Here is a 27,621-nt window from a genome sequence, read left to right on the forward strand (position 1 = left end):
TGCTGTCTGCTGGAAGCTTGCTTCTAAGTTCTAAGCGAGAGGGGACAGATTTGGTGCAGCTATGTGTTCCATATTGAAAATTGTGATTGGCTTGCTAATTAGTACTCCCTCCGTCCGAAAATACTTGTCATCAAAATTGACAAAAAGGAATGTATCCAAAACTAAAATAGGTCTAGATACATCTATCTGTTTTGATGACAAGTATTTTCGGACGGAGGGAGTAGGAGATTAGAACTCCTTGCCGTCATGTTCGTATGTTCAGATGATTGCTGCACCTTTTCGCAAAAGAAGAGATGATTGCTGTACCCAGTGAACATGAAAAATCAAGCATGAAAGCTCTAGCAAAGCCACAATACCCTGAAGAAAAGGCTAATCCACGACATGCTGTCTGAAGATAAAACTAATTCAGAGTAGAATATACTACCGTTTATGTCAGAGTCAGACACACACTGATAATAACTTTGAAATTCACCAGGGTTTCAACAACACAACAAACTTGCTAATCCAGCAGGAGTTCAAGAAATTCAGCAGGGTTTCAACAACATAACAAACTTGGAAATTCAGCAGGGTTTCAACAACATAACAGACCACGACAGTACCAAGGGTGTGCCACTAGTGAGCATCCGACAGATCACTGCTGCACACCGTTACAGCAGCATACACACACATACACATAACAGAACGGAGGAGAGGCGAAAGCATCAACTGAAGGCAGTCACTCAGTGGCAACCAGCGGCCTGTTTCTGCGGTCTGATCCAGTCGTGCAGCACCATGGTCACCCTGTCGTGCTGCTTCACGGAGGAGCCGTGCAGGAGCGGGGCGGCGCCGGCGAGGAAGCGGTTGTAGTGGACGTACTCCTTGTGCCGGAACCTCTCCTGCTCGGGCGGCGTCATCTCCTCCCACTCGGCGTGCAGCTTCTCCGACAGGCTCCAGTCGATGTTGTACCTGGTGGCGCCGAAGCACGTCTGGCTCAGGACACGCCTCGCCAGGGTCTGCAGGTCGGGCACGCGAGCTCCGTGCGTCGACCACCATTCAACTGCGAATGTCGAGTGAAGCACGGTAAGAAGGTGCGTCATTCATGTAGTATGATATGAACGGATGAATGAAATGGTGATCATCTCAGTGGGTGTAAAATGTTTGGGTTTGAAAGTAGAAGTGAAAATGGAAGAAGAGAAGGCTCCTGTACAGTTTAAGCAGACCATATACCCCAGTTTGCAACTTGCAACTAACTAAGCAACTATGTTGAGAATCTTAGGCTGATGCAGAGAAGTTGGTCATTCTACACGTCCATCTGTAAACCTTTTAACTTCTCTACTACTCCCTCTGTCCCATAATGTAAGACGTTTTTGCAAGCACGTCTTACATTATGGAACGACAGGAGTATTTATTTAAACAACCATGTCGACAAGTTAGGCTAATGCAGAGGAGCTGAACTTTGAATAGAAGTGCACTTATGACATGATATATTTGTGCCATATTCACATGCTAACTAAATATGTTGGCGCACTGTATGTTACGGTGCACAAATGCACATATCAGATTTTCTGGAGGACATCAGACACTATTCCAGCTCACTCTAAATATTGGAAAAAAATCAAGTGCATATGAGATATAAAGGCACTACCGTCAGTGGTTTGTTAGGGAGTGGTCATTTTGCAAGAGGTTAGGGTGTAGCTTACCTTGTGGTAATTCCATGATTTGCTGCATTGCTGGATCTGTGTCGAAATAGCCGAACTTCTTTTCATACACTTCCAATTGTGCAGACGCTTTTCTGGCATTGTAATGAGCCTTGCCCAGTTGGATTGTGCAGGCCGCGATGCCGCTGCTGATCTCAGCATCAGGCTGGAATCCAGCTGTGTAAAAGATCCTTGGGTTTAGCATCTGACCAGCAGCATGGAGAGGACTATGCAAGTAACCATCCCATATCCTGTCAATCATACACCAATAAGAGTCACTTTCATCTCCGATATTGAGAGATATCTCTTCTTTTGCTCGATCCATGGCTTCATACAAGATACCCATCGGACAGATATCAGATTCTAGTTTATACAACACACTGACAAGTGGGTTTGTAACCTTCACGACTTCTGCAGCAGCATGCCAGAATGCATCATCTGTCTTTACTATGCTCTGGATACGCTCGAACAAATCAAGACAAGTCCAACCAGAGGGAACCCATTCAGGCGAGCTGAACATCTGCACCAGACCTACTCTTGCAGAAACTAACCTCTCTAATGTGATGAACACTGCCACAAATCTCAGATAAGAACTGCTCAAAATCTCCTCCTGAACATATCTTCCTTTCAGTTTCATTGGCAGTGCATGGCCATATAAAAACCATGTAATTTCCCTTGCCTTCATTAGGACTTCACTGACATGCTCGAGCACTGCTATTTTCTCAAGCAGAAGGTTGATGCAATGATCAGCACATAGCACGAAGAAAAAACTGTCATATTTATTTAGCACATACTGCCGTGCCATCTGCATATGGGGTGACACGTCATTCATGACAATCTGAACAATGTTATGGGCACCAACATCATCAACCACGCGAGAAAGCATTGATTCTAGCTCATCCAAGTCCTCAGTGATTTCAGAGACGTCAATGGATCTGAGGAACAGCGTACCTTTGCTGCAGTGCACCAGGACACTTACGAAGCTTTTGTCACACTTGCTCTTCCAACTATCCACAATTACAGTGCAGCCACTTGTTTGCCACTCTTGCTTGAGTTCCTTTGTGCGGTTCTCAGTTTCTATTAGTTGCTCCTGCAGAACAGCTTCGTACGTAGGCATTACAACCCAGGCCCATGGGGAAACACAACCATCTCCCTCAAAGATGATGAATGGAGAACACCAGGCTCAGGTCCAGCTTCGGAGAAGAACTTGCCTATTGTTGCTGACGCAGAATCGAAGTAATCACTTTTCTCAACCTTGGGTTTCAGTTGACAAGAACTATATGTGATTTCCTTGGGCTGCGTCAGATCCGGTGCATAATGAAGAAAGCAGTGGTTATTGGACACAGTTTGTTGTAGCTGTGGTTGCTGGACTTGAGGAGATGGAAGGGCTGGGCTTGTGTGAGGAACCTCATCATGTTCATGCTTCAGTCTCTTCGTTTTTCCCGGCATCCGATCTTTCTTGCGATCCACAAGTGAACTCCTTAAGCTTGTCCTGACACTGTCCGGTACTTGGTTGCATGGACGAACATTGCCCCTGATGCCTGCTACATGTTGCTCTAGACGGTTGTAAGTGTTAGAATATAGAGTTGTAATCTCAACCTCCTTCCTTCTCTTGTATTCTACCCAAACTCTTTCTGTCATAACCTTATACGTCAAGCCAGGCTTCGGTCACGCATCAATATAAACTACCACGCGGCTCCCTCGATGGAGTAGGAACGCTTCATATCTTTCATGGTAATCAGAGCCACCTCTTCTCATACATCTAGCCACAATCCAAAACCCTAGAAACCACACATCATCGTCTCCATGGCTTCCTCCGCCGGCGTCTCCCTCAACCTTGGATCGCCGCCGTCTGAGAAGCTCGCAAGAGGTAATTTCATCCTCTGGAAGACGCAGGTCCTCCCAGCCCTGCGAGGCGCGCAGGTGACGGGGCTCCTGGACAACACCGATGCCGCTCCACCCAAGATGGTGGAGATCACGAAGGCAGACAAGACCACGGCCCTAGAGCCGAATCCCCTATACAAACCCTGGATCGCCAAAGATCAGCAGGTTCTATCATACCTTCTCAATTCCATGTCTCCAGAAATTCTTGCACAAGTTGTTGGGAAAGATTCCACCTTTGAGCTCTGGACGACGGTGACAAATCTCTTCGCCTCACAATCTCAGTCTCGGATTACTAATCTGAGAATCGCCATCACCAATACCAAGAAGGGCTCGATGTCAAGCTCGGCGTATATGGCGAAGATGAAAAGTCTTGGGGATGAACTAGCTGCTGCAGGTCGTCCCGTATCTGATCCGGAGATGGTGGACTATATTCTGGCCGGACTGGACCGCGACTACGACCCCGTGGTGGCGGCGATCGGCGCTGTCAAAAACATCATCACAACCGACGATCTTTTTGCCCAGATTGCTGCCTTTGATCAAAGGATGGAGATGCTAGGCGACTCATCTTCAGGCGGGTTCTATTCATCCGCTAATGCGGTCTACAGAGGCCGTGGCCAGTCCCGTGGCAGACCTCGCGGGCGTGGAGGAAGAGGCCGTGGCCGTGGTGATCGTGGTGACCGCGGTGACCGACAGTCGTCTTCCTCCAATGGAGGCGGCGGATTCAGAGGCCGTCCTCGACAGCAACAGCAACAGCAGGCTCGTGAGCAACAGCATGACTATTCAGAATGTCAGATATGCTACAGACACCATCCAGGAGGTGCACGAGTTTGCTGGTGGCGTTATGAAGAAAACGACCAGGAAGAAAAGCAGGTGCATGCAGTCTCCTATGGCGTGGACACCAACTGGTACGCCGACAGTGCAGCAACAAACCACATCACAGGTGAACTTGACAAGTTGACGACGCGGGAGAAGTACAATGGAGGCGACCAAATTCGCACGGCAAGCGGTTCTGGTATGGATATCACACACATTGGTAGTTCAATTGTTAAAACCCCTGTGAAAAATTTACACTTGACCAATGTCTTGCATGTTCCTCAAACCTCTAAAAATCTTGTTTCCGTTCATCGATTCACTCTTGATAACAATGTTCTTATTGAATTCTATCCTTATTTTTTCTTGGTTAAGGACTTGAAAAAACAAGGAGAGTCATTCTTAGAGGACGGTGCGTGGGAGGACTCTACCCACTCATATCATTATCATCATCATCATCTTCATGGTCCAATAAACAAGAAAATATTGTCACCAAGCTATCTACATCAAGGTGGCATAGTCGTTTAGGTCATCCATCTTCAGTCATAGTTAGATATGTTCTTAGCAAAAATAAACTCTCTTATGAGCCTAGTAGTGAGTCAGTTTGTGATCCGTGTCAACAAGCAAAAAGTCATCAATTACCTTACCCAATTTCTACTAGTGTGTCTACTGCCCCTTTACAACTTATCTTTTCAGATGTATGGGGGTCAGCTCCTATTTCAGTTGGTAGATTTTCCTATTATGTAAGTTTTATTGATGACTATAGTAAATTTACTTGGATTTATCTGTTGAAAAAACGATCTGATGTATTCCAAGTTTTCCTCAATTTCCAAAATCTTGTTGAACGCAAACTGAACTCTAAAATCATTGCTATGCAAAGTGACTGGGGTGGTGAGTATGAAAAACTAAATTCTTTCTTTCAAAAGCTTGGCATATCACACCATGTATCTTGTCCTCATGCTCACCAACAAAATGGATCCGCTGAAAGAAAGCACCGTCACATAGTTGATATGGGGCTTGCCTTGTTAGCAAATGCTTCCATGCCGCTTAAATTTTGGGATGAAGCATTCTTAACTGCTACATATCTCATCAACTTGCTTCCAAGTAAAGTTATCAAATTTGAAACACCCATTACACGACTTCTTGGTGTCACACCCAACTATACATCTCTTCGTATTCTTGGTTGTGCCTGTTGGCCCAATCTTAGGCCTTACAACACACGCAAACTCGCTTTCCGCTCAAAACGGTGTGTCTTTTTAGGCTATAGCCCCATGCATAAAGGGGTCAAGTGCCTTGATGTTCCTACTGGTCGGGTGTATATATCCAGAGATATTGTATTTGATGAGTCCGTGTTTCCCTTTGCATCCCTTCATCCTAATGCTGGTGCACTTCTCCGCAAAGAAATTCTTCTTCTTCCTTCACATCTTCGGTCTTTTGATCATGGGGGCAACAACAATTGTACTAACCAATGTGATGATATTCCTGCTGGTACTGGTCTTTCTCTTATGCCTGTGCAGGTCCCTGGAGAAAACGGTGCTCAAAATGACCAAGATCTCAAAAATATGGCTGGTTTTGATCCTATATTTCATGCTGAGGAAGGAGACGAAGCTGGCACAGATGACGAAGAAGATCTGGCGGTGCCTGCCACCCTTGCACGCGCGCAGATCTCGGATCACGCGACCGCATCCGCCTCGGATCAAGCCCCTGATGGCTCCAATCCTGGATCCAGGGCGGGCCACTCCCGTGCTGCCGCGTCAGCTTCAGGCGGGACCAGCAGCGGGGCCGAATCCCCCTCGCCCCGCGCGCCAGCGTCAGGCGGGACCAGCGGCGGGACCAGATCCTCCCCGCACCACGCGCGCCTCCAGTCGCGGTCGGGTGGCGGATCCTCTGCGCCAGTGCCTGCAGAAGGGGCAGCCACACCAGAAGCCACAGGATCCCCTGCGCATATGACGACAAATCAGTCCACTGCATCAGCAGATTCTCCTGGATCTTCTGTGGCAAGTATACCAGCGGTGCAGCGAGAGGTTTCTTCACGTGTTATGACCCGGCTACAAAAAGGTATACGGAATCCTAAAATTAGGAAAGATGGAACTATACCATATGGAATGTTGTGTATTTCAGGAGAACCAACATCGTTGAAGAATGCACTTGATGATCCTAAATGGAAAAAGGCAATGGATGAGGAGTATTCTGCGCTCATGAGGAATAAGACTTGGCATCTTGTACCAAATCAGAGAGGTAAAAATATTATTGATTGCAAATGGGTATATAGAATTAAGAAGAAGGCAGATGGCTCCATTGACAGATATAAGGCACGTCTAGTGGCAAAGGGCTTTAAGCAACGTTATGGCATTGACTATGAGGACACCTTTAGTCCCGTTGTGAAAGCTGCAACTATCAGACTTGTGATAGCCATTGCTGTATCCAGAGGATGGAGTTTAAGGCAGCTAGATGTACAGAATGCGTTTCTGCACGGTGTTCTAGAAGAGGAAGTGTTTATGAGACAACCACCTGGGTATGAGAGTAAGAAATTGCCACAGTATGTCTGCAAGCTTGATAAAGCACTCTATGGTCTAAAGCAAGCACCCAGAGCATGGTATTCCAGATTGAGCTCACAGTTAAAATATCTTGGCTTTGTTGCTTCCAAGGCTGACACATCCTTGTTTATTTATAACAAGGCAGGAGTAGTCATTTTTGTGCTTATATATGTTGATGATATCATAGTTGCAAGTTCTTCACAAAATGCTACTAATGCTCTTTTGCATGATTTGAGCTCAGAGTTTGCCTTGAAGGACCTAGGTGATTTGCATTTCTTCTTGGGTATTGAAGTCAAGAAAACTCAAGATGGTATTGTGTTAAATCAGGAAAAATATATTCTTGAGCTTCTGTTTCGCATGGGGATGAAAAATTGCAAGCCAATGCCTACACCTTTATCCTCCTCAGAAAGTCTCTCAGCATATGAGGGTGAGCCACTTCAAGAGGAGGAGAGTACAAGGTATAGGAGTACTGTGGGAGCACTACAATATTTAACTCTCACACGTCCAGATATCTCATTTGCTGTCAACAAGGTTTGTCAATATCTTCATGCACCTACTTCTGCACATTGGTCAGCTGTCAAGAGGATTGTGAGATATGTGAAACATACTATGGGAATAGGACTTCATTTCAAACGGTCTAATTCTTCTCTTGTGAGTGCATTCTCTGATGCTGACTGGGCAGGATGTAGTGATGACAGAAGATCAACTGGAGGTTTTGCAGTGTTCTTTGGATCTAATCTTATCTCCTGGAGTGCTAGAAAGCAAGCTACTGTGTCACGCTCAAGTACAGAAGCTGAATACAAGTCTTTGGCTAATGCAACTGCTGAGATCATTTTGGTTGAATCACTTCTTGAGGAATTGGGAATCAAGAAGAATCGTATCTCATGTTTATGGTGTGATAATTTGGGAGCAACATATCTGTCTGCAAATCCAGTGTTCCATGCCAGGACAAAGCACATAGAAATTGATTTTCACTTTGTACGAGAAAGGGTTGCGGCAAGGAAACTTGAGATTCGATTTATTCCTTCTAAGGATCAAGTGGCTGACGGTTTTACAAAAGCACTACCAGCAAGACCATTTGAAGAATTCAAGAGTAATCTTAACTTAGGTTAGTTGAGATTAAGGGAGGGTGTTAGAATATAGAGTTGTAATCTCAACCTCCTTCCTTCTCTTGTATTCTACCCAAACTCTTTCTGTCATAACCTTGTACGTCAAGCCAGGCTTCGGCCACGCATCAATATAAACTACCACGCGGCTCCCTCGATGGAGTAGGAACGCTTCATATCTTTCAGTAAGTACAAACCACCTTACCGCAGTAATTGCAGCTCACTTTTTTGCCTTCCCCATCAATGGGTTTGCCATGCCTTTCTTTTCCACAATTACTTGTCTGAGGATCCTGTGCGGAAAAAACCTGAAGAAAAGCAATAAGAGATACTTCAGTAATGCAAAAATTAAAATGTCAAATTTCCAAAACACAAGTGCAACATTTCGCCAATGATTAGATATCATCTACTTCCTTTTAATGACAGCACATGATGTACTGCTATTGATGAATTTACCACATGTGAACAGAGAAGACTATGATCCAGCTAAACACCGTACCTTAGAAGTTTAAACAGAGTTACTGGATGAAACAGTTTGTTCCGTATTTACCTTAGAAGTTTAAACATTTCATAGTATATTTACCAACAATCCCGCAAAAAAAATGTATATTTACCAACAGACTGAAGGCATGAGCTTGTTCACAAATTACAAGTTCATGGCAACAAATCTCTGGGCACCGATGCAATGAATTCACCGCAACTCCAACAGGGCAGTCAACAATTGGCCATTTTCGCCATGGTACACTCCAGAAACATGTAACTGTAACTAGATTAGACAGGTGTTCCTCACAAACAGTCTAATATGCGATGCTTACAATCCTGAAGGATTCGAATGAACCATACGAAATATTAGTTCGGTGCAAGTAAAAGGTTAACTATTTGGGTACTATCCCACAGGACAATTGGACTAATATTTACTTTTTCAAAGATCAGTGATGTGGTATAAGCATAAGACTGCACGATGATCTTACAAAGCCAGTAACAATACCCCCTCTGAAACCAGTGGCGTGAAAGTGACTTTTTTTCCCGATACTAAAATCCGACAAAGTCATAGTGCCTCCCCTCAAAGTTTCAGCAATTCCTTCGAATCGGCTCAAACGCCTTTCAAAATCCAACATTACCCTACCCAACTCCCAAAAGCAGGCAAAACCTAAAACAGAGAAAGGGGGATTCTTCCTGAGCAGAAAGCCCCGAACAGCACCACGGGTCACAGCCCACTGCCTATTTCCCTCGCTCTCGCCGGCTCATTCCAGAACAGAGCATGGCGAGGGATTTCAATTGCTTACCATTTTTGTCCCCTCCGGAGCGAGAAGGAGGGATTCGCAGCAGGCGGTCGCCGCGCCGCGCAGCACCTCGACCTGCCTCCCAGGGGCCGGGGGCGCCGCCGACGGAGCCGCCGGGGTTTGACGGCGATGAGCCCGATTCCGCGCCCCGCCTCCTCTGCTGCACGTCGTGGTCTCTGCTGCGCTCTGGCTTTTGCTTTTCTGATCAGCGGGGCGCTCACGGGTGGCAGAGAGGAGGGAGGAGGCGCTGAGGGCGAGGAGGGAACTGGGGTTTCTGGGAAGAGATGGAAAGAACTTTGACTCTTTGCCATTTCTGGAAACCGACGAGACGACGGGTTTTGATCGCTCAGACGACATTTACTGGTGTGCGAACCAACTTGTACTTGCACGTTAGGAGGACAGTGGTATCTCTAACCAATTCGGATTCAAGTCCTGGTGCTTGTATTAATTTTTAAATTTATTTCAGGATTTTCGGTGATGCGCGTTTGGTGAGATAAGACGTTCCCGACGACTACGAGATGTTTACGGTGACTTCATGAAATATTAAGATGATATGTCGGCTCAGTCTCTTAGAGGTTCTCATAGGGATAGAGTGTGCGTGTGTGCATTTATAAGCGTGAGTATATGCGCGTATATATGATCGCTTGCTTGTGTACTGTGTTAAGAAAAGGGACATTCATTGGTGGGTGGGAAACAAATTTTGTTTTCTCAACATAGTAGACGCAACATATGCATATACAATCATCCTTATGAAAGCACTCGTGCACATCTTACTCCGATGAGCACCTCCGAGAGACTCAGCCGGCACATCATCTTAAGATTGATAAAGTTGCCAGACGCTTTTGGGAATGTCGCCTCCCACCGAACGCACATCACCGGAATGTCTGGAATAAATCCATGAAAATGCAAGCATCACTGTCATCTGGGACTTGAATTCTGGTGGACAGGGGATAGTACCGTTCTCCTAAACATCCAACCACATGTTGGTTCGCGGAACAAATTTTATTGGACAACAACATTTCATTCTTCGCGAGCCACCATGCGGTTGGATGGTTAGGTGGACAGTGGTATCCCCAGCCCAGCAAGGTTCAAGTTCTGGTGCTCGCATTTATTTTGGATTTATTTCAGGATTTCTGGCGATACGCATTCAGTAATAGAAGACGATCCCGTCGACTACGAGGCGCCTATGGCGACTTCGTAAAATCTTAAGATGATATGTCGGCTCAGTTTCTCGGACATGCTCATAAGGTGTGCCTGTGTGCGTTCATAGAGGCAGGTGTATGCGCATATATATAAGCGCTTGTGTCTGTACTGATGTTAAAAAAACAACATTTCATTATCCTTTACCATAATAATAATATGCATTTAATAGTTACATCAACAAATATTTATGAAATTGCAATTACTTTGAAATTAGGTAGGATATTAATTGCGTGCATATATTAGGTGTTATTATGTACGCATTAATTGTGTGACTAGCTATGGCGCCCGGATTCAAACGTACACTAATTACGCAAACGTGTACGATCAAGATCATAGACTTCCGAGAAGATATCACAACACAACTTTAAACACAATAAAAGTCATACAAGTTTCATATTACAAGTCAGGGGCTTCAAGGGCTCGAATACATAAGCTCGACACAAACAAGTCAGCGGAAGCAACAATATCTGAGTACAGACATAAAGTTAAACAAGGTGACATAAGATGGCTAACACAAAAATAGCAACGATTGAAAAGGCAAGGCCTCCTGCCTGGGACCTCCTAACTACTCCTCGAAGTCAAACTCCACGTAGAATCATCCTCGGGATCCTCTGGCTCCTGTGCTCCATCATATGATCGCAATAACTAGGAATAGGAAAAAAGAAGTACCAAAGCAACTGTGAGTACTGATCCAAAGTACTCGCAAGACTGACATCAGATCCAAACTACATATGCATTGGTATTAATGGGAGGGGTAGTATATGTGGACTAAACTGCAGAATGACAGAATAAGAGGGGGAGAAGCTAGCCCTATCGATGATTACGCTTCTGGTAGCCTCCGTCTTGAAGCATATAGAAGAGAGTAGCAAGTATAGTATCAAGTTTCATCGTACAACATACATCCTACCCGGCGATCCTCTCCTCGTCACCCTGTGGAAGAGCAATCACTGGGTTGTATCTGGAAATTGTAAGGGGTGTGTTTTATTAAGCAGCCAGTCCTAGTTGTCAGAGGTCGGAATACAACTCCAAGTTGTCATGTTACCGTGGACACGGATATTCGTTGCCGTGCTTTCCCGGCCTTGGCAATGACTACAGACGGCGGCCAGCTGCTCGGCGGAGCCGAGCTTGGCCATGGCGATGCGGTGGCTACGGGAGCACAAGAGGCCAGGGGAGCGAGGGAAGAAGATGAGGGGCTCACCGAGCGGCACACACGGTGGCCCTTGGGGGTTTAGTAGCTGCAGATTCGAGGCAGATCAAACAGCGGCATAGCGGTGGCCGCTGTTGGGGAAGAAGATGCAAGTGACGACGGTGGCGCTCCTCGGGCTCGATCCGGTGACGAGGAGGAAGAAGCAGTCCACCGCGGACCATCTGTACACCTCAGAGGAAGGAATGGGCGCTGGTAGAGCGCGGTGCTCAACGGCGACGGCGCTCGATGGTGATGGATCTAGAGGGAGAGAGGAGAGGAGCGAGCGAGGGAGAGCTAGGTGGCGTGGGCGAGTGGGGAGGGAGCCCGAGGCGTTGCGGCTGCCCTTATCCCCTCGTCGGTGACGTGGCAGTACGGGGCGGCATGCCCGGTTCGGCGGGGATGCGCCCCGGTCGGAGGAGCAGTGAGGAAGGGGATCGGCCGCGCGAGGGAAGGTGGGCTGGCTTGCTGGGGTGGGCTAAAGCCCAGTGGGGCAAGTGGGGCTTCTCTCTTCTCCTTTTTCCTTTCTTTTGCTAGAAAAATGCTTTGCAATATTTGAGCTGCCAAAAGGATTATGTAAAATGTGGGACTTGGCCACATAATTACATTGCAATAATTGGCACTGCCACAAAAAGATTGTGAGGCTTTTGAGATAGTTTGCATTTTTTATAAATTAAAAAGGCATTTAATCTATTGTTTTAGCCACTGTTTTAAATAGTTTAGTGCACTTAAACACTTTGCAAAAATGTTGGTTCACTACCAATATTAGTTATGGATTATTTGGCACATGATGAACATTTTAGTTTTCATGTTTGAGCAAATTTTGAATTTCACTTAGCATTTGAATTTGCATTCAAAGGAGAATTTGAAAGAGACATGAGACGATGGGCTTCCTCAAATCGCCCTAGGTCTTCATGAGCAAGCAAGTTGGATGCACACCCACTTAGTTTTTCTTTTTGAGTTTTCATAAATTATAGCTCTAGTGCATCTGTTGCATGGCAATCCCTACTCACTCACATTGATATCTATTGATGGGCATCTCCATAGCCCGTTGATACGCCTAGTTGATGTGAGACTATCTCCCTATTTTTGTCTTCTCTACAACTACTATATTCTATTCCACCTATAGTGCTATGTCCATGGCTCACGCTCATGTACTGCGTGAAAGTTGAAAAAGTTTGAGAACACGAAAAGTATGAAACAATTGCTTGGCTTCACTACAAAAAAAAGACACATCCGTGACATTTTGGGCCGAACGAATTTTTTTCTGTCATACATATGACACTTCTATGACGATAATTGTGACAAAACCCGGTATCATCATAGATGTGGTGGGCTCCTACTTCTATGACAAAAAATCATGACAGAAAATGGGCTTTTCGTCCTGGGCGGGCCGGAGACGCATCTGCATGACATTCTTTGGGCCGTCCATGATGAAAAAAACCGTGGTAGAAGCGAGGGCGAGGAAAATTTCGGGGAGTTCCCGGTTACGGTGGGAGGTCGGTGGCCGAGCGATGCGCGTTTCTCTCGTACACGTACGCGCGTGTGTGCGAGGCGTTGGCTCTAACTGAACCCGAGCGATTGCACTATAGGCTACGCGTTACTGAACCCGAGCGATCGATCGATGGCTGTTAACTGAACTCGATCGAGCGATTCCTTCGCTACTGCTGCTAACTGAAGCCGATCTATGTTGCCTCTAGGATGAACAGTGAGTGTTTGGGGGGGGGTAGATGAACAGTGAGCGATGGCGTTGCCTCTGGATGAACAGGACCCCGTGGTGTGGAGGGCTTGATGAACAGTAGATGGTGGAGGGGTGCCCGTAGAGGGGTGGTTGAACAGTAGCCGGTGGAGTAGCGCACGGTGGAGGCTGGATGGACAGGAGCCCGTGGAGGCTGGAGGAGGTCGACGATAGCCCATGGAGGCTGGAGGAGGTCGACGGTGGAGATGAACAGTATCCCGTGGAGTCCCGTTTTGCGGTACGCCACACCCCTCCCGATGAACAGGACCCCTGTTTCGACCTAGCGCTCCAACACAAGTCCGTTTCGTCCATTTTGCGGTACGCCACATCCCTCCCGATCAACATGACCCCCGTTTCGACTGTAGGAGGTCCGTTTCATCCGTTTTGCGGTACGCCACACCCCTCCCGATCAACAGGACCCCCGTTTCGACCGTAGGAAGTTCGTTTCCTCTGTTTTGCGGTATGCCACACCCCTCCCGATGAACAGGATCCCGTTTTGAACATGGCCGGTCGAACACAAGGCCGTTTCCTCCGTTCTGCAGTACGCCAGGCCTCGTTTCCATCGCATGTTCCGTCCAAGCCCTCCCGATGAACACGACCACGCATTCCGTTCCGACCCAGCCGGTTGGCTCCCCATGAACACGACGACGACACTGTTTCTCCGTTCCAACCCAGCCATGTACACGAGCCCTGGCCGTACGTATGCGCGAGTAGGCGTTTGAGACCCCGCCCGTCTATACACATACGTGGCCATATTTTCTTTCTTGCACCCTGACCGTTGTACGTACATGTACAGGCTATGTGCGCGCCTCTACTACGACATGTACGCGCCTCTACTATGACACATGCGCGCCTCTACATCGACCAGTATATATGTACGTACACGTTCGCGACCAGAATGACAACGCTACGTACGCTTCGACCAGGTGGGTCCCGACTGTCATGCACTTCCTTGCGTGCGAAGATGTAGCTGGTGGGTCCCAGCAGTCAGGGGGGCGAATCGTTTTTTTTTGCCCGGACGCACTTCCTTGCGTGTGAAGATGTAGCTGGTGGGTCCCAGCAGTCAGGGGGAAATGTTTTTTTCATGAAATACGGTGGCCCGTCTGGTGGGTCCCCGTTGTCAGGTGGAGGAATAATTATTTTGCGCGTAATAAGGAGGCACTTCCTTGCTGCGGCCGTGGACCCAGCTGTCAGCCTCTCCACGTATAGTCCACGTCCGATGGAAGCCGTTCCTTGACCACGTTGACCACGCCGCGCCGAGAGCACCAGGGCGGTGGACGACGGCGAGGCCTAGGAAGGGGACGACGCGGAGCCGGGGAAGACGCGGCAGTGGATGCCCACGTGTAGAGGAGTACGAGGGTTCACTAGTTCGCTGCAGTGTGAGGCTGCCATCACCGCAGAATAACAGGGGTGTGGGTGAGTAGAGGGATGGCCTGGCCAGTGGTGGGAGTAGTAGGGGCGGTGAGGCCTCCGCCGCATCGCAACCGGCCACGGGAGGCAGGAGCACAAGGCACAACCAGCGCTGGTTTGGGCGGCTGGAGCAACAAGACCAGAGGTTGAAGAAGCACTACGGCCGTTGGATGGACATTGTACGGTCACTGGAGCTAGAATCGTGCATATTAACTAAGTTGACAAAGCCCTCCGTCCTCGTCAACTTAGTAGGCCCACAAGCCAGCCTGCCACTATACTGGGTCCCAGCTAATAGGGGGAGTATTCATTTTTTTTGTGCGTAATAAGGAGGCACTTCCTTGCGTGTGAAGATATAGCTGGTGGGTTTGAGCTGTCAGCGGCGGTAACGTTTTTTTCACATAATATAGAGGCCCTTTCGGTGGGTCCCTGATGTCAGGTGGAGGAATCATTATTTTGCGCGTAATAAGGAGGCATTTCCTTGCGTGCGGCCGTGGACCCAGCTGTCGGCCTCTCCACGTACAGTCCACTTCAGATGCATATCAGTCGTTAACCACGTTGACCAGGCCGTGCCGAGAGCACCAGGGCGGTGGACGACGGCGAGGCCTAGGAAGGGAATGACATGGAGGCAGGGAAGACTCGACAGTTGTTTCCCACGCGGAGGGGAGTACGATTGTACGACGGTTTACTGGTTTGTCTGCCGTTGCCGGAGAATAACAGCAGGTGTGGGCGAGTAGAGGGATGGGTAGGCCAGCGATGGGAGTACGGTGGGGTGGTGAGGCCTGCGCGGCAGCACAGCCGGCCGCGGGGAGGAGGGAGCAGGCAGTCCCACCGGCGCTTGTTTGAGTGGCTGGAGCAGGAAGAGCAGAGATTGAAGAAGCACGACGGTCGTTGGATGGACATCCAACAGTCACTGCTTGTGCGTCAACCTTTTTTTAGGAAAGCCTCAAATCTGTGGAAAACAGCATACAACCCATATGCCATTATTTCTAATAATTTACAGCCCATTTGCTAATTCTTAAGGTTTTTTAGCCCATATTCTTTTTGTTAGCATTACAGCCCATATTGTGGCCACGGTTAAAAAATTATACAAAATTTTGCATATTTCGGTGCAGTCCGAACTATTTTTAATCCCGAAATTTCGACTCAGATTCAAACTGATCGAACACATGGTTATTATTTTCATGTTTTCTGTTAATCGAACACATCAATGATTTACATTACATTGTTGTAACTAGGAGAGGGTCAATCTGGATAGTCATGACGAGCAAAGCTTGCTTATGCTTTTCAAGGAAGCATTGCAGCAGTATCGGTGTTACCTGAGGAAATCACACTTTGATGGCAAGTCTATAAACGAATTTCCGGTGAAGTCTCCTGTGCTAAATTTAGAAGACATTGAATGGAAAAACCTTGTTATGCACTGGTCTCATTCCCAGGATGAGGTACTATCTAGGAAATCACATGACAATTTGAACTTCTACTTTTCCGCATGTGCCTTACGGATCTTTTTTGCAGGAAATCTACTCGAAGAAGAATTCCGGTTTGAATTTTTTTAGCTCTACATTGTTCTTGTAAGTACATGCTGTCCTTTATCAGTGTACTTATATTGACAGGTTGTTGTTCATGTACCATCACTGTGCAGCTTATTTTCCTTTGCCCTCCATTTTCTACACATCAGATCTATATTTACTCTTACCATAAGGTTGGTATTGAAGAAGTTTAGTTGTGCATTGCTCTTGGCTGTGCCTTTTGCCTGTATCGCTATACATACATTTATAGCTACTTGGTTATATAGCATCACTCTTCATCTTATCTTAAATATTCTCCATTTTTCGTATATTATCACATCTATAGTTACTCTTTATAAAATGTAGAATAAAGGCAATGCTTATGAAGAAGATTCTGTGGTAAACTTCTTGAATTGCCCCCCCCCCCCATCAGCATGGACAAGGGCTTTATAGAGCCTGTCTTCACCAGTAATGTAAGTTTGTCCTTCTCAAGGCTTCAAACTTTGTTGTGTATATTTGGTTAGGCATGGCTGCAATAACTATTTATTTTTGGTGTTTGCATCAAATTGCATGTTTAAAGTTTATTATGTAGTTCATAAACAAAAGTTTGTCCTTCTCAATTGAAGTTTTCAGTTGTACAACCAAGTTCCTTCTTCATACCATGTAAATTAAACTATACATAGCAAGTGATCTTCTTTTGCACTGCATGTATGCTTCTGTTCTTCATCCGTAATCCAATGATGTGGTGAACCTACCCACTACAACACAATGTCATATTCTGCAATGTCTTAACTATGAACAATGTCATATCATTCTACTATTATTTAAACCGTCTCTTTATTTGCAATCTGAAATGGGATAAATTGGCAGCACACTAACCATTGATACTTATGAGTTCTTGATCTGTAATCTAGTGGTGTCGTGAAGCTGCCAACTCCTTCACAATGTCATTTCCTGCCATGTCTTGACCTGAACAATACCATATTGTGTTAATGCAATTTTAAACTGTGTCACTTTATTCGTCACTAAGAAATGTGATGAATTGTCAGCACTGATACTTTTATGTGCAAAACCTGTCATTTGTCTGCTTGTTTATCTTTCAGAGTGAGGAAGATATAAGTGTTGAACAAGCGCAGTCTCATCATCTTGCTCAGCTGCTTGCGCTGCAGCTCCCCAGCAGGGCTAACCTTTCTTGAACTCTATTGAAGTGATGTCAGTTTTGTATATTATTTTGTCGGCGTGTTTATTTGCACTGGTGGCGATCTTTGATGCCCAGTGTATGTAATCTGATGTCTGCTTGTGCTTTATTATCATAGTGGCAAACTTTGATGCCCAGTGGATGTAATATGCCGTAATTTCTTTATTGTATAGTCTAGGTTTTTTCTTATTCACGATGCTGCTGTTATTTTACTATATATATATCCTGTCTTCGCAGTAAACCGGCCAAACCGTAAAATTACGGTACATAATCGGGCCGTCATGCAATCACGATGTATGATCCGCATCATGGTCCCCGTCAAACTGGCCCACTAGTAGATTCGGGCCTTTAATAGGCCGAGTAACCCCTGACCCTCTTTTCACAAGAAAACTCAATGGGCTTTTAGGAGGCTGAGAAGTAGGTTTGGCCTGAAATGTGCCCAATAGCTCACGGGCCGGCAGCAGACCGAAATGGACCCCGAACCATGATTGTGTGAATCAACTCACGGGCTTTTAACATGCCAAAGTTGTCTCGGTCCTTGTTTGGCCCAATCAGATATCGGATGCGAGCAGGCCGGATGCAAACCGGGCCGTAGTTAGGCCCAACTATATGACGGGCTTTTAACAGGCCAAAATATTAAACGGGCCCTTAACAGGCCAAAACTAATATCAGGCCGAATTACTAAATGGGCCTTTAGCAAGTGGGCCCAAAATCATAGCGTCCAGTTAATGGGCCGAATCTGATATGGGCCATAACTAAGCCCAAAGCCTCTTAAAGGGCCGGACCTGATCTGGGCCGTGATTTGGCCCAGAACGTGGGAGGCTTTTAACGGGCCGGATTTCATATGGGCCATTATTAGGCCCGGAATGTGGCAGGCCATTAATGGACCAGATCAAATATGGGCCGGCATTTGGCCCAAAACATGGCAGCCAGTTAATGGGCCGGCCTACTAGGGTCCTCAAAATCTTGTGGGCCTACAGCTGGGCCGACCCATTAATGTCGGCAAAATCTCATGGGCCTTAAGCTGGGCCGGCCCATTATGATCCGCAAGAATTTTTGGGCCTTTACCTGGGCCGGCCCATTATGGCACACAAAAATCATGTGGGCCTTTACCTGGGCCGGCCCATTATGCCCGTGAAATCTTGTGGACCTTTAGCTGGGCTAGCCCATTATGGTCGGCAAAATCTCGTGGGCCTTTAGCTGGGCCGGCCCATTATGGTCCGCAAAATCTTGTGGGCGTTTAGTTGCCGGCCAATTTAAACTTGATGGGTCGTGCCACGTGTCGACGTATCATAGGCGCCTTCTATCCAATGAGTGGATGACATCTGTCCCAACGATGAGCCGACACGTGTTTCCTCCAGCCAATGATGATTTTACACGTGGAAAATCCCCATTGGTTGGGGATGTTAACGGGTTATCGGATCCAAAACCCGACCCGATAGCTTAACGGCGTTCCGTTACGGTGGATGCCACATGTCGGTCACCCTTGACGAAAGCACTTCTGTGACGCGCGATTTATCATCATGGAAGTGGACACTTCCGTGATGATAATTTTGGTAATGTCATGGAACACTTTTACGACAGCACAGGTATGACTATCTTGATTCTGTCATAAAATTGTCATGGATGTACATGCATGACAAAAAACACGACCTACTATGACAAATACGTATCATCACGGAAGTGTATTTTTTTGTAGTGCTTGTCATCGGGGTTGAGCGTGATTTGAATATTTTGTGTGATAAAGATGGAGCATAGCCAGACTATATGATTTTGTAGGGATAAGCTTTCTTTGGCCATGTTATTTTGAGAAGACATATTTGCCTTGTTAGTATGCTTGAAGTATTATTCTTTTTATGTCAATATTAAACTTTTGTTTTTAATCTTATGGATCTGAACATTCATGCCACAATAAATAAAAATTACACGGATAAATATGTCAGGTAGCATTTCACATCAAAAATTCTGTTTTTATCATTTACTTACTCGAGGACGAGCAGGCATTAAGCTTGGGGATGCTTGATACGTCTCCAACGTATCTATAATTTTTGATTGTTCCATGCTATTATATTATCTGTTTTGGATATTTTATATGCATTAATATGCTATTTTATATTATTTTTTGGACTAACCTATTAACCTAGAGCCCAGTGCCAGTTTCTGTTTTTCCTTGTTTTTGAGCTTCGTAGAGAAGGAATACCAAACGGAGTCCAAACAGAATAAAACTTTTGCGATGATTTTTCTTGGACCAGAAGACACCCTAGAGACTTGGATTTCAAGTCAGAAGAGCCACGAGGCAGCAAGAAGGGGGGAGGGCGTGCCCCCTGCCTTGTGGGCCTCACGTGACTCCACCGACCTACTTCTTCGTCCTATATATTCACATATATCCCCAAACCACCAGAAGCATCCACGAAAATACTTTTCCACCGCTGCAACCTTCTATTCCCGTGAGATCCCATCTAGGGGCCTTTTTTGGCATCCTGTTGGAAGGGGATCCGATCACGAAGGGCTTCTACATCAACTCTATTACCCTTCGGATGAAGCGTGAGTAGTTTAGCTTAGACCTACGGCTCCATAGCTAGTAGCTAGATGGCTTCTTCTCTCTCTTTGATTCTCAATACCATGTTCTCCTCGATGTTCTTGGAGATCTATCCGATGTAACCTTCTTTTGCGGTGTTTTTGTTGAGATTCGACGAATTGTCGATTTATGATTAGCTTATCTATGAATATTATTTTAATCTTCTCTGAATTATTATATGCATGATTTGACATCTTTGTAATTCTCTTTGAACTATCGGTTTTGTTTGGCCAACTAGATTGGTTTTTCTTGCAATGGGAGAAGTGCTTAGCTTTGGGTTCAATCTTGTGGTGTCCTTTCCCAGTGATAGTAGGGGCAGCAAGGCACGTATTGTATTGTTGCCATCAAGGATAAAAAGATGGGGTTTACATCATATTGCTTGAGTCTATTCCTCTACATCATGTCATCTTACTTAATGTGTTACTCTATTCTTCATGAACTTAATACTTTATATGCAGGCAGGAGTCGGTCGATGTGTGGAGTAATAGTAGTAGATCTAGAATCGTTTCAGTCTACTTGACACGGACGTAATGCCTATATTTCATAATCATTGCCTTAGATATCTCCATAACTTTGTGCTTTTCTATCAATTGCTTGACAGTAATTCGTTCACCCATCGTATTATTTGCTATCCTGAGAGAAGCCACTAGTGAAACCTATGGCCCCCGGGTCTATTTTCCATCATATAAGTTTCTGATCTACTATTTTGCAATCTTTTACTCTCCAATCTATAAACCAAAAAAATACCAAAAATATTCACTTTACCTTTTGTTTAGTTTCATCTATCTCTATTAGATCTCACTTTTGCAAGTGACCTTGAAGGGATTGACAACCCCTTTATCGCGTTGGGTGCAAGTTGTTTGATTGTTTGTGCAGGTATTAGTTATTTGTGCATTGTCTCCTACTGGATTGATACCTTGGTTCTCTAACTAAGGGAAATACTTATCTCTACTTTGCTACATCACCCTTTCCTCTTCAAGGGAAAAATCAACTCAAGCTCAAGAAGTAGTAGGTACTCCATCCTTAAAAGAATAATTAGCAAGCATGGTGGAGATTTTAGCTTCCAGTATCTTTCTTTTATTAATGATGATGCCTTTCATATATTCTGCATAAGGGGCCATCTTTAAAATATCAGTCAAGCGAGTGCGCAAAAAGACTGCCTAAGCATTTTAGCAAAGGGATCAAATTCTTCATCATCCTTTTTCTACTTGATTTAGATGGAAAGGGCATGGGTTTTTGAACCCATGGTTCTCTTTCTCTTCCATATTTTCTAGCAACAAAGTCTCTTTTATCAGATCTTTTATTTCTAGGTTGTGGGTTATCAAGATTAGCAGTTGGTTCTATTTCAACATCATTGTCTGGTTGTTTATCATTGTATGGTTGAGTGTCTTCATGAACATTATCATTATCTTTTTCATTATCACTAGATGAATGTTCATTACCAGATTGAGTTTCAGCATCAGAAATAGAAACATCATTATTATCATCAGGAGGTTTTTCTATCTTAGGTTCACTTGAGGTATGAAAAGTCCTATCATTTTTCTTTTTCTTCTTCTTTTTAGAAGAACTAGGTGCATCAGTGTCAATTCTTTGAGAGTCTTGTTCAATTCTTTTAGGGTGTCCCTCAGGATAAAGTGGTTCTTGAGTCATTCTACCTCCTCTAGTGACTACTCTAATAGCATGATCATTCATATTATTATTCATCTCATCAAGCACTTCTCTTTGAGATTTAGCAACTTGTTCTAGTTGAGTTTGAACCATAGAGGCATGTTTTCCTACACCTCTAAAATCATTGGAGATTCTAAATAACAAGTCACTCAAGCGAGCAATCATATTGGAATTATATTTCAATTGTTTCATAACATTTTCATTGAAGTGATCTTGTTTTCTAATGTAATTCTCAAACTCATAAAGGCATTGACTAGGATGTTTATTATAAGGGATGTCACTTTCATAAAATTTCATTAAATAATTTACCTCTACCACCTTTGGTGGTGGTGTGTCAAGTCCATGTATTTCTTCAATGGGGAGGTAAAATTTTGACATCCTCTACTTTAATACCATTTTCCTTCATACTTTTCTTTGCCTCTTGCATATCTTCAGGACTTAGATATAAAATACCCCTCCTATTTGGAGTGGGCTTAGGCGGTGGTTCAGGAAGAGTCCAATCATCATAAGTTTTCAATATATTATGAAATAATTCCTCAGCTTGTCCAACAGCTCGTTCCCTGAAAACACAACTAACACAACTATCTAGGAAGTCCCTAGAAGCATCGGTTAGTCCATTATAGAAGATATCAAGTATTTCATTTGTCTTAAGAGGATGACTAGGCAAAGCATTAAGCAATTGGAGAAGCCTCCCCCAAGCTTGTGGGAGACTCTCTTCTTCAATTTGCACAAAGTTAAATATTTCCTGTAAGGTAGCTTGTTTCTTATGAGCAGGAAAATATTTTTTAGAGAAGTAATAAATCATATCCTGGGGACTACGAACACAACCAGGAGCAAGAGTATTGTACCATTTCTTAGCATCACCCTTTAATGAGAATGGAAATAATTTGAAAATATAGTAGTAGCAAATATTCTCATCATGAGCAAATAGGGTGGCTATATCATTTAATTTAGTAAGATGTGCCACAACAGTTTCAGTTTCATAGCCATGGAAAGGATCAGATTCAACCAAAGTAATTAACTCTGGGTCGATAGAGAATTCATAATCATTATCATCAACAAAGATAGGTGAAGTAGAGAACTTAGGATCACATTTCATTCTAGCATTCAAAGATTTTTCTTTCAGTTTACATAGTAATTTCTTAAGGTCATCTCTATCATTGCAAGCAAGAAAATCTCTAGCTGTCTCCTCATCCATAACATAATGTTTATGTAGCTTATGCAATTCATATCTAGGAGAGCTAGGTCTAATAGGTGTTTCAAGATTTTCATTTTCAAGTGCTTCATCAGTTTCAATAACTTCATCAGTTTCAGCATTCTCAATATCTTTAGCTCTAGCAATCTGTTCATCAAGAAAATCACCTAGTGGCACATTGTCATCAAGCAAGGTACTAGCATCATCATGAGTATCATTCATAGCAGAGGTAGCGTTATCAAAAACTCGCGACATATTAGAATTAATAGCATGTGGAGGTGTTACAAGTCTACTCAAAATAGAAGGTGAATCAAGTGCAAAGTGTGACGGCAGTTCCTTACCTCCCCTCGTCTTAGAGGAAAAAATCTTAGTCTTTGTATCCTTCAGATTCTTCGTAGCAATCAATAGATAATAATCCCAAGTGACTTAACAAATATAGCTATGCTCCCCGGCAACGATGCCCGAAAAAGGTCTTGATAACCCACAAGTATAGGGGATCACAACAGTTTTCGAGGGTAGAGCATTCAACCCAAATTTATAGATTTGACACAAGGGGAGCCAAAGAATATTTACGTATTAGCAGCTGGGTTGTCAATTCGACCACACCCGGAGATTAATTATCTGCAGCAAGGTGATCAGTAGCACAGTAATATGATAGTTTTGATAGTAGTGGTAACACTAGCAGTAACAGTAACAGTGATTGTTGGGGAACGCGGGAATTTCAAAAAAAATCCTACAATCACACAAGATCTATCTAGGTGATGCATAGCAACGAGAGGGGAGAGTGTGTCCACGTACCCTCGTAGACCGAAAGCGGAAGCGTTAGTTAACGCGGTTGATGTAGTCGAACGTCTTCACGATCCAACCGATCAAGTACCAAACGTATGGCACCTCTGCGTTCAACATACGTACAGTTTGATGACGTCCCTCGTACCCTTGATCCAGTTAAGGCCGAGGGAGAGTTTCGTCAGTACGACGGCGTGGCGACGGTGATGATGAAGTTACCAGCGCAGGGCTTTGCCTAAGCACTACGACGATATGACCTAGGTGTGTAGTTGTGGAAGGGGGCACCACACACGGCTAAACAATCAACTTGTGTGTCTATGGTGTGCCCCTGGCCACATATATAAAGGAGGAGGGAAGAGGTGGCCGGCCCAAGGGGGCACGCCAGGTGTGGGGTATCCTACTAGGACTCCCTAGTCCAATTAGGATTCCCCTCCTCTTTCCTATTCCTAGTAGGAGAAGGAGGGAAGGAGGAGGAGGAGGAGAGAAGGAAGGAGGGGGAGCGCCGCCCCCTCCCTTGTCCAATTCAGATTGGGGCAAGGGGGGGCACCTCCTGGCATGCCCTCTCTCTTCTCCACTAAGGCCCATGAGGCCCAATAACTTCCCGGAGGGGGTTCTGGTAACCCCCGGTACTCCGAAACTTATCCGAATCAACCCAAACCATTCCGGTGTCCAAATGTAGCCTTCCAATATATGAATATTTATGTCTAGACCATTTAGAGACTGCTCGTCATGTCCGTGATCTCATCCGGGACTCTGAACAAAATTCGGTCATCAAAACACATAACTCTTAATACAAATCGTCATCGAACGTTAAGCGTGCGGACCCTATGGGTTAGAGAACTATGTAGACATGACCGAAAAACATCTCCGGTCAATATCCAATAGCGGAACCTGGATGCTCATATTGGCTCCTACATATTCTACGAAGATCTTTATCGGTCAAACCGCAGAACAACATACGTTGTTCCCTTTGTCATCGGTATGTTACTTGCCTGAGATTCGATTGTCGGTATCATCATACCTGGTTCAATCTCGTTACCGGCAAGTCTCTTTACTCATTCTGTAATACTTCATCCCGCAACTAACTCATTAGTTACAATTCTTGCAAGGCTTATAGTGATGAGTATTACCGAGAGGGCCCAGAGATACCTCTTCGAAACACGGAGTGACAAATCCTAATCTTGATCTATGCCAACCCAACAAACACCTTTGGAGACACTTGTAGAGCACCTTTATGATCACCCATTTACATTGTGACATTTGGTAGCACACAAAGTGTTCCTCCGGTATTCGGGAGTTGCATAATCTCATAGTCCGAGGAACATGTATAAGTCATGAAGAAAGCAGTAGCAATAAAACTATGATGATCATAATGCTAAGCTAACGGATGGGTCATGTCCATCACATCATTCTCCTAATGATGTGATCCCGTTAATCAAATGACAACACATGTCTATGGTTAGGAAACATAACCATCATTGATAAATGAGCTAGTCAAGTAGAGGCATACTAGGGACAATATGTTTCGTCTATGTATTCACACATGTACTAAGTTTCCGGTTAATACATTTCTAGGATGAATAACAAACATTTATCATGAAATAAGGAAATAACTAATAACTTTATTATTACCTCTAGGGCATATTTCCTTTAGTCTCCCACTTGCACTAGAGTCAATAATCTAGATTACATAGTAATGATTCTAACACCCATGGAGCTTTGGTGTTGATCATGTTTTGCTCGTGGAAGAGGCTTAGTCAACAGGTCTGCAATATTCATATCCGTGTGTATCTCGCAAATATCTATGTCCCCTTCCAACACTTGATGACGAATGGAATTGAAGCGTCTCTTGATGTGCTTGGTTCTCTTGTGAAATCTGGATTCCTTTGCCAAGGCAATTGCACTAGTATTGTCACAAAAGAGTTTCATTAGACCCGATGCACTAGGTATGACACCTAGATCAGATATGAACTCCTTCATTTGCTGCTTCCGAAGCAGCAATATACTCCGCTTCACACGTAGATCCCGCCACGACGCTCTGCTTGAACTGCCCCAACTGATAGCTCCTCCATTCAATAAAAATATGTATCCGTTTGCGACTTAGAGTCATCCGGATCAATGTCAAAGCTTGAATCGACGTAACCGTTTATGACAAGCTCTTTTTCACCTCCATAAACGAGAAACATATCCTTAGTCCTTTTCAGGTATTTCAGGATGTTCTTGACCGTTGTCCAGTGCTCCACTCCGGGATTACTTTGGTACCTCCCTGCTATGCTTATAGCAAGACATACATCAGGTCTGGTGCACATCATTGCATACATGATAGAACCTATGGCTGAAGCATATGGAATGACTTTCATGTTCTCTCTATCTTCTGCAGTGGTCGGGCATTGAGTCTGACTCAACTTCACACCTTGTAACACAGGCAAGAACCCTTTCTTTGCCTAATCCATTTTGAACTTCTTCAAAACTTTATCAAGGTATGTGCTTTGTGAAAGTCCAATTAAGTGTCTTGATCTATCTCCATAGATCTTGATGCCTAATATGTAAGCATCTTCATCGAGGTCTTTCATTGAAAAACTCTTATTCAGGTATCCCTTTATGCTATCTAGAAATTCTATATCATTTCCAATCAACAATATGTCATCCACATATAATATTAGAAATGCTACAGAGCTCCCACTCACTTTCCTGTAAATACAGGCTTCTCCAAAAGTCTATATAAAACCATATGCTTTGATCACACTATCAAAGCATTTATTCCAACTCCGATAGGCTTGCACCAGCCCATAAATGGATTGCTGGAGCTTGCACACTTTGTTAGCACCCTTTGGATCGACAAAACCTTTTGGTTGCATCATATACAACTCTTCTTCTAGAAATCCATTCAGGAATGCAGTTTTGACATCCATCTGCCAAATTTCATAATCATAAAATGCGGCAAATGCTAACATGATTCGGACAGACTTAAGCATTGCTACGGGTGAGAAAGTCTCATCGTAGTCAACTCCTTGAACTTGTCGAAAACCTTTCGCAACAAGTCATGCTTTGTAGACAATAACATTACCGTCTGCGTCGGTCTTCTTCTTGAAGATCCATCTATTTTCTATGGCTTGCCGATCATCGGGCAAGTCTACCAAAGTCCGCACTTTGTTCTCACACATGGATCCCATCTCAGATTTCATGGCCTCAAGCCATTTAGAGGAATCTGGGCTCATCATAGCTTCCTCATAGTTCGTAGGTTCACCATGGTCTAGTAACATGCCTTCCAGAACAGGATTACCGTACCACTCTGGTGCGGATCTTACTCTGGAAGACCTACGAGGTTTGGTAGTAACTTGATCTGAAGTTTTATGATCATCATCATTAACTTCCTCACTAATTGGTGTAGGAATCACTGGAACTGATTTCTGTGATGAACTACTTTCCAATAAGAGAGAAGGTATAATTACCTCATCAAGTTCTACTTTCCTCCCACTCACTTCTTTCGAGAGAAACTCCTTCTCTAGAAAGGATCCATTCTTAGCAACAAATATCTTGCCTTCGGATCTATGATAGAAGGTGTACCCAACAATTTTCGGGTATCCTATGAAGACGCACTTCTTCGATTTGGGTTCGAGCTTATCAAGTTGAAGCTTTTTCACATAAGCATCGCAGCCCCAAACTTTAAGAAACGACAACTTTGGTTTCTTGCCAAACCACAATTCATAATGCGTCGTCTCAACGGATTTTGATGGTGCGCTATTTAAAGTGAATGAAACCGTCTCTAAAGCATAACCCCAAAACGATAGCGATAAATCAGTAAGAGACATCATAGATTGCACCATATCCAATAAAGTACGGTTACGACGTTCAGACACACCA

The 27,621-nt window shown here is 44.6% G+C and overlaps 1 protein-coding gene across 1 annotated transcript; it reads right to left on the reverse strand.

Annotated features, from left to right (window-relative positions):
- Positions 1-453: 453 nt before the first annotated feature.
- LOC119339137 lies at positions 454-9,650 on the reverse strand. The gene is made up of 3 exons (XM_037611289.1): positions 9,297-9,650; positions 8,219-8,318; positions 454-1,036 (listed from the first exon to the last, which is right to left on the reverse strand). The coding sequence occupies exons 1-3, from the start codon at positions 9,648-9,650 to the stop codon at positions 720-722; spliced, it is 771 nt and encodes a 256-aa protein (XP_037467186.1). The 3' UTR covers positions 454-719.
- Positions 9,651-27,621: the final 17,971 nt, after the last annotated feature.

Source organism: Triticum dicoccoides, chromosome 7B (assembly GCF_002162155.2).
Source record: "Triticum dicoccoides isolate Atlit2015 ecotype Zavitan chromosome 7B, WEW_v2.0, whole genome shotgun sequence".
NCBI classification, from domain to species: domain Eukaryota; kingdom Viridiplantae; phylum Streptophyta; class Magnoliopsida; order Poales; family Poaceae; genus Triticum; species Triticum dicoccoides.

Excerpts from the sequence above, each read along its gene's own strand:
- LOC119339137 (XM_037611289.1), bottom strand. The coding sequence starts at position 9,650 with ATGTCGTCTGAGCGATCAAAACCCGTCGTCTCGTCGGTTTCCAGAAAT. Across the intron at positions 8,319-9,296 it reads CTCCGGAGGGGACAAAAATG|GTTTTTTCCGCACAGGATCC; the intron begins GTAAGCAATTGA and ends GCTTTTCTTCAG. Across the intron at positions 1,037-8,218 it reads AGTGAGCTGCAATTACTGCG|TTGAATGGTGGTCGACGCAC; the intron begins GTAAGGTGGTTT and ends CGACATTCGCAG.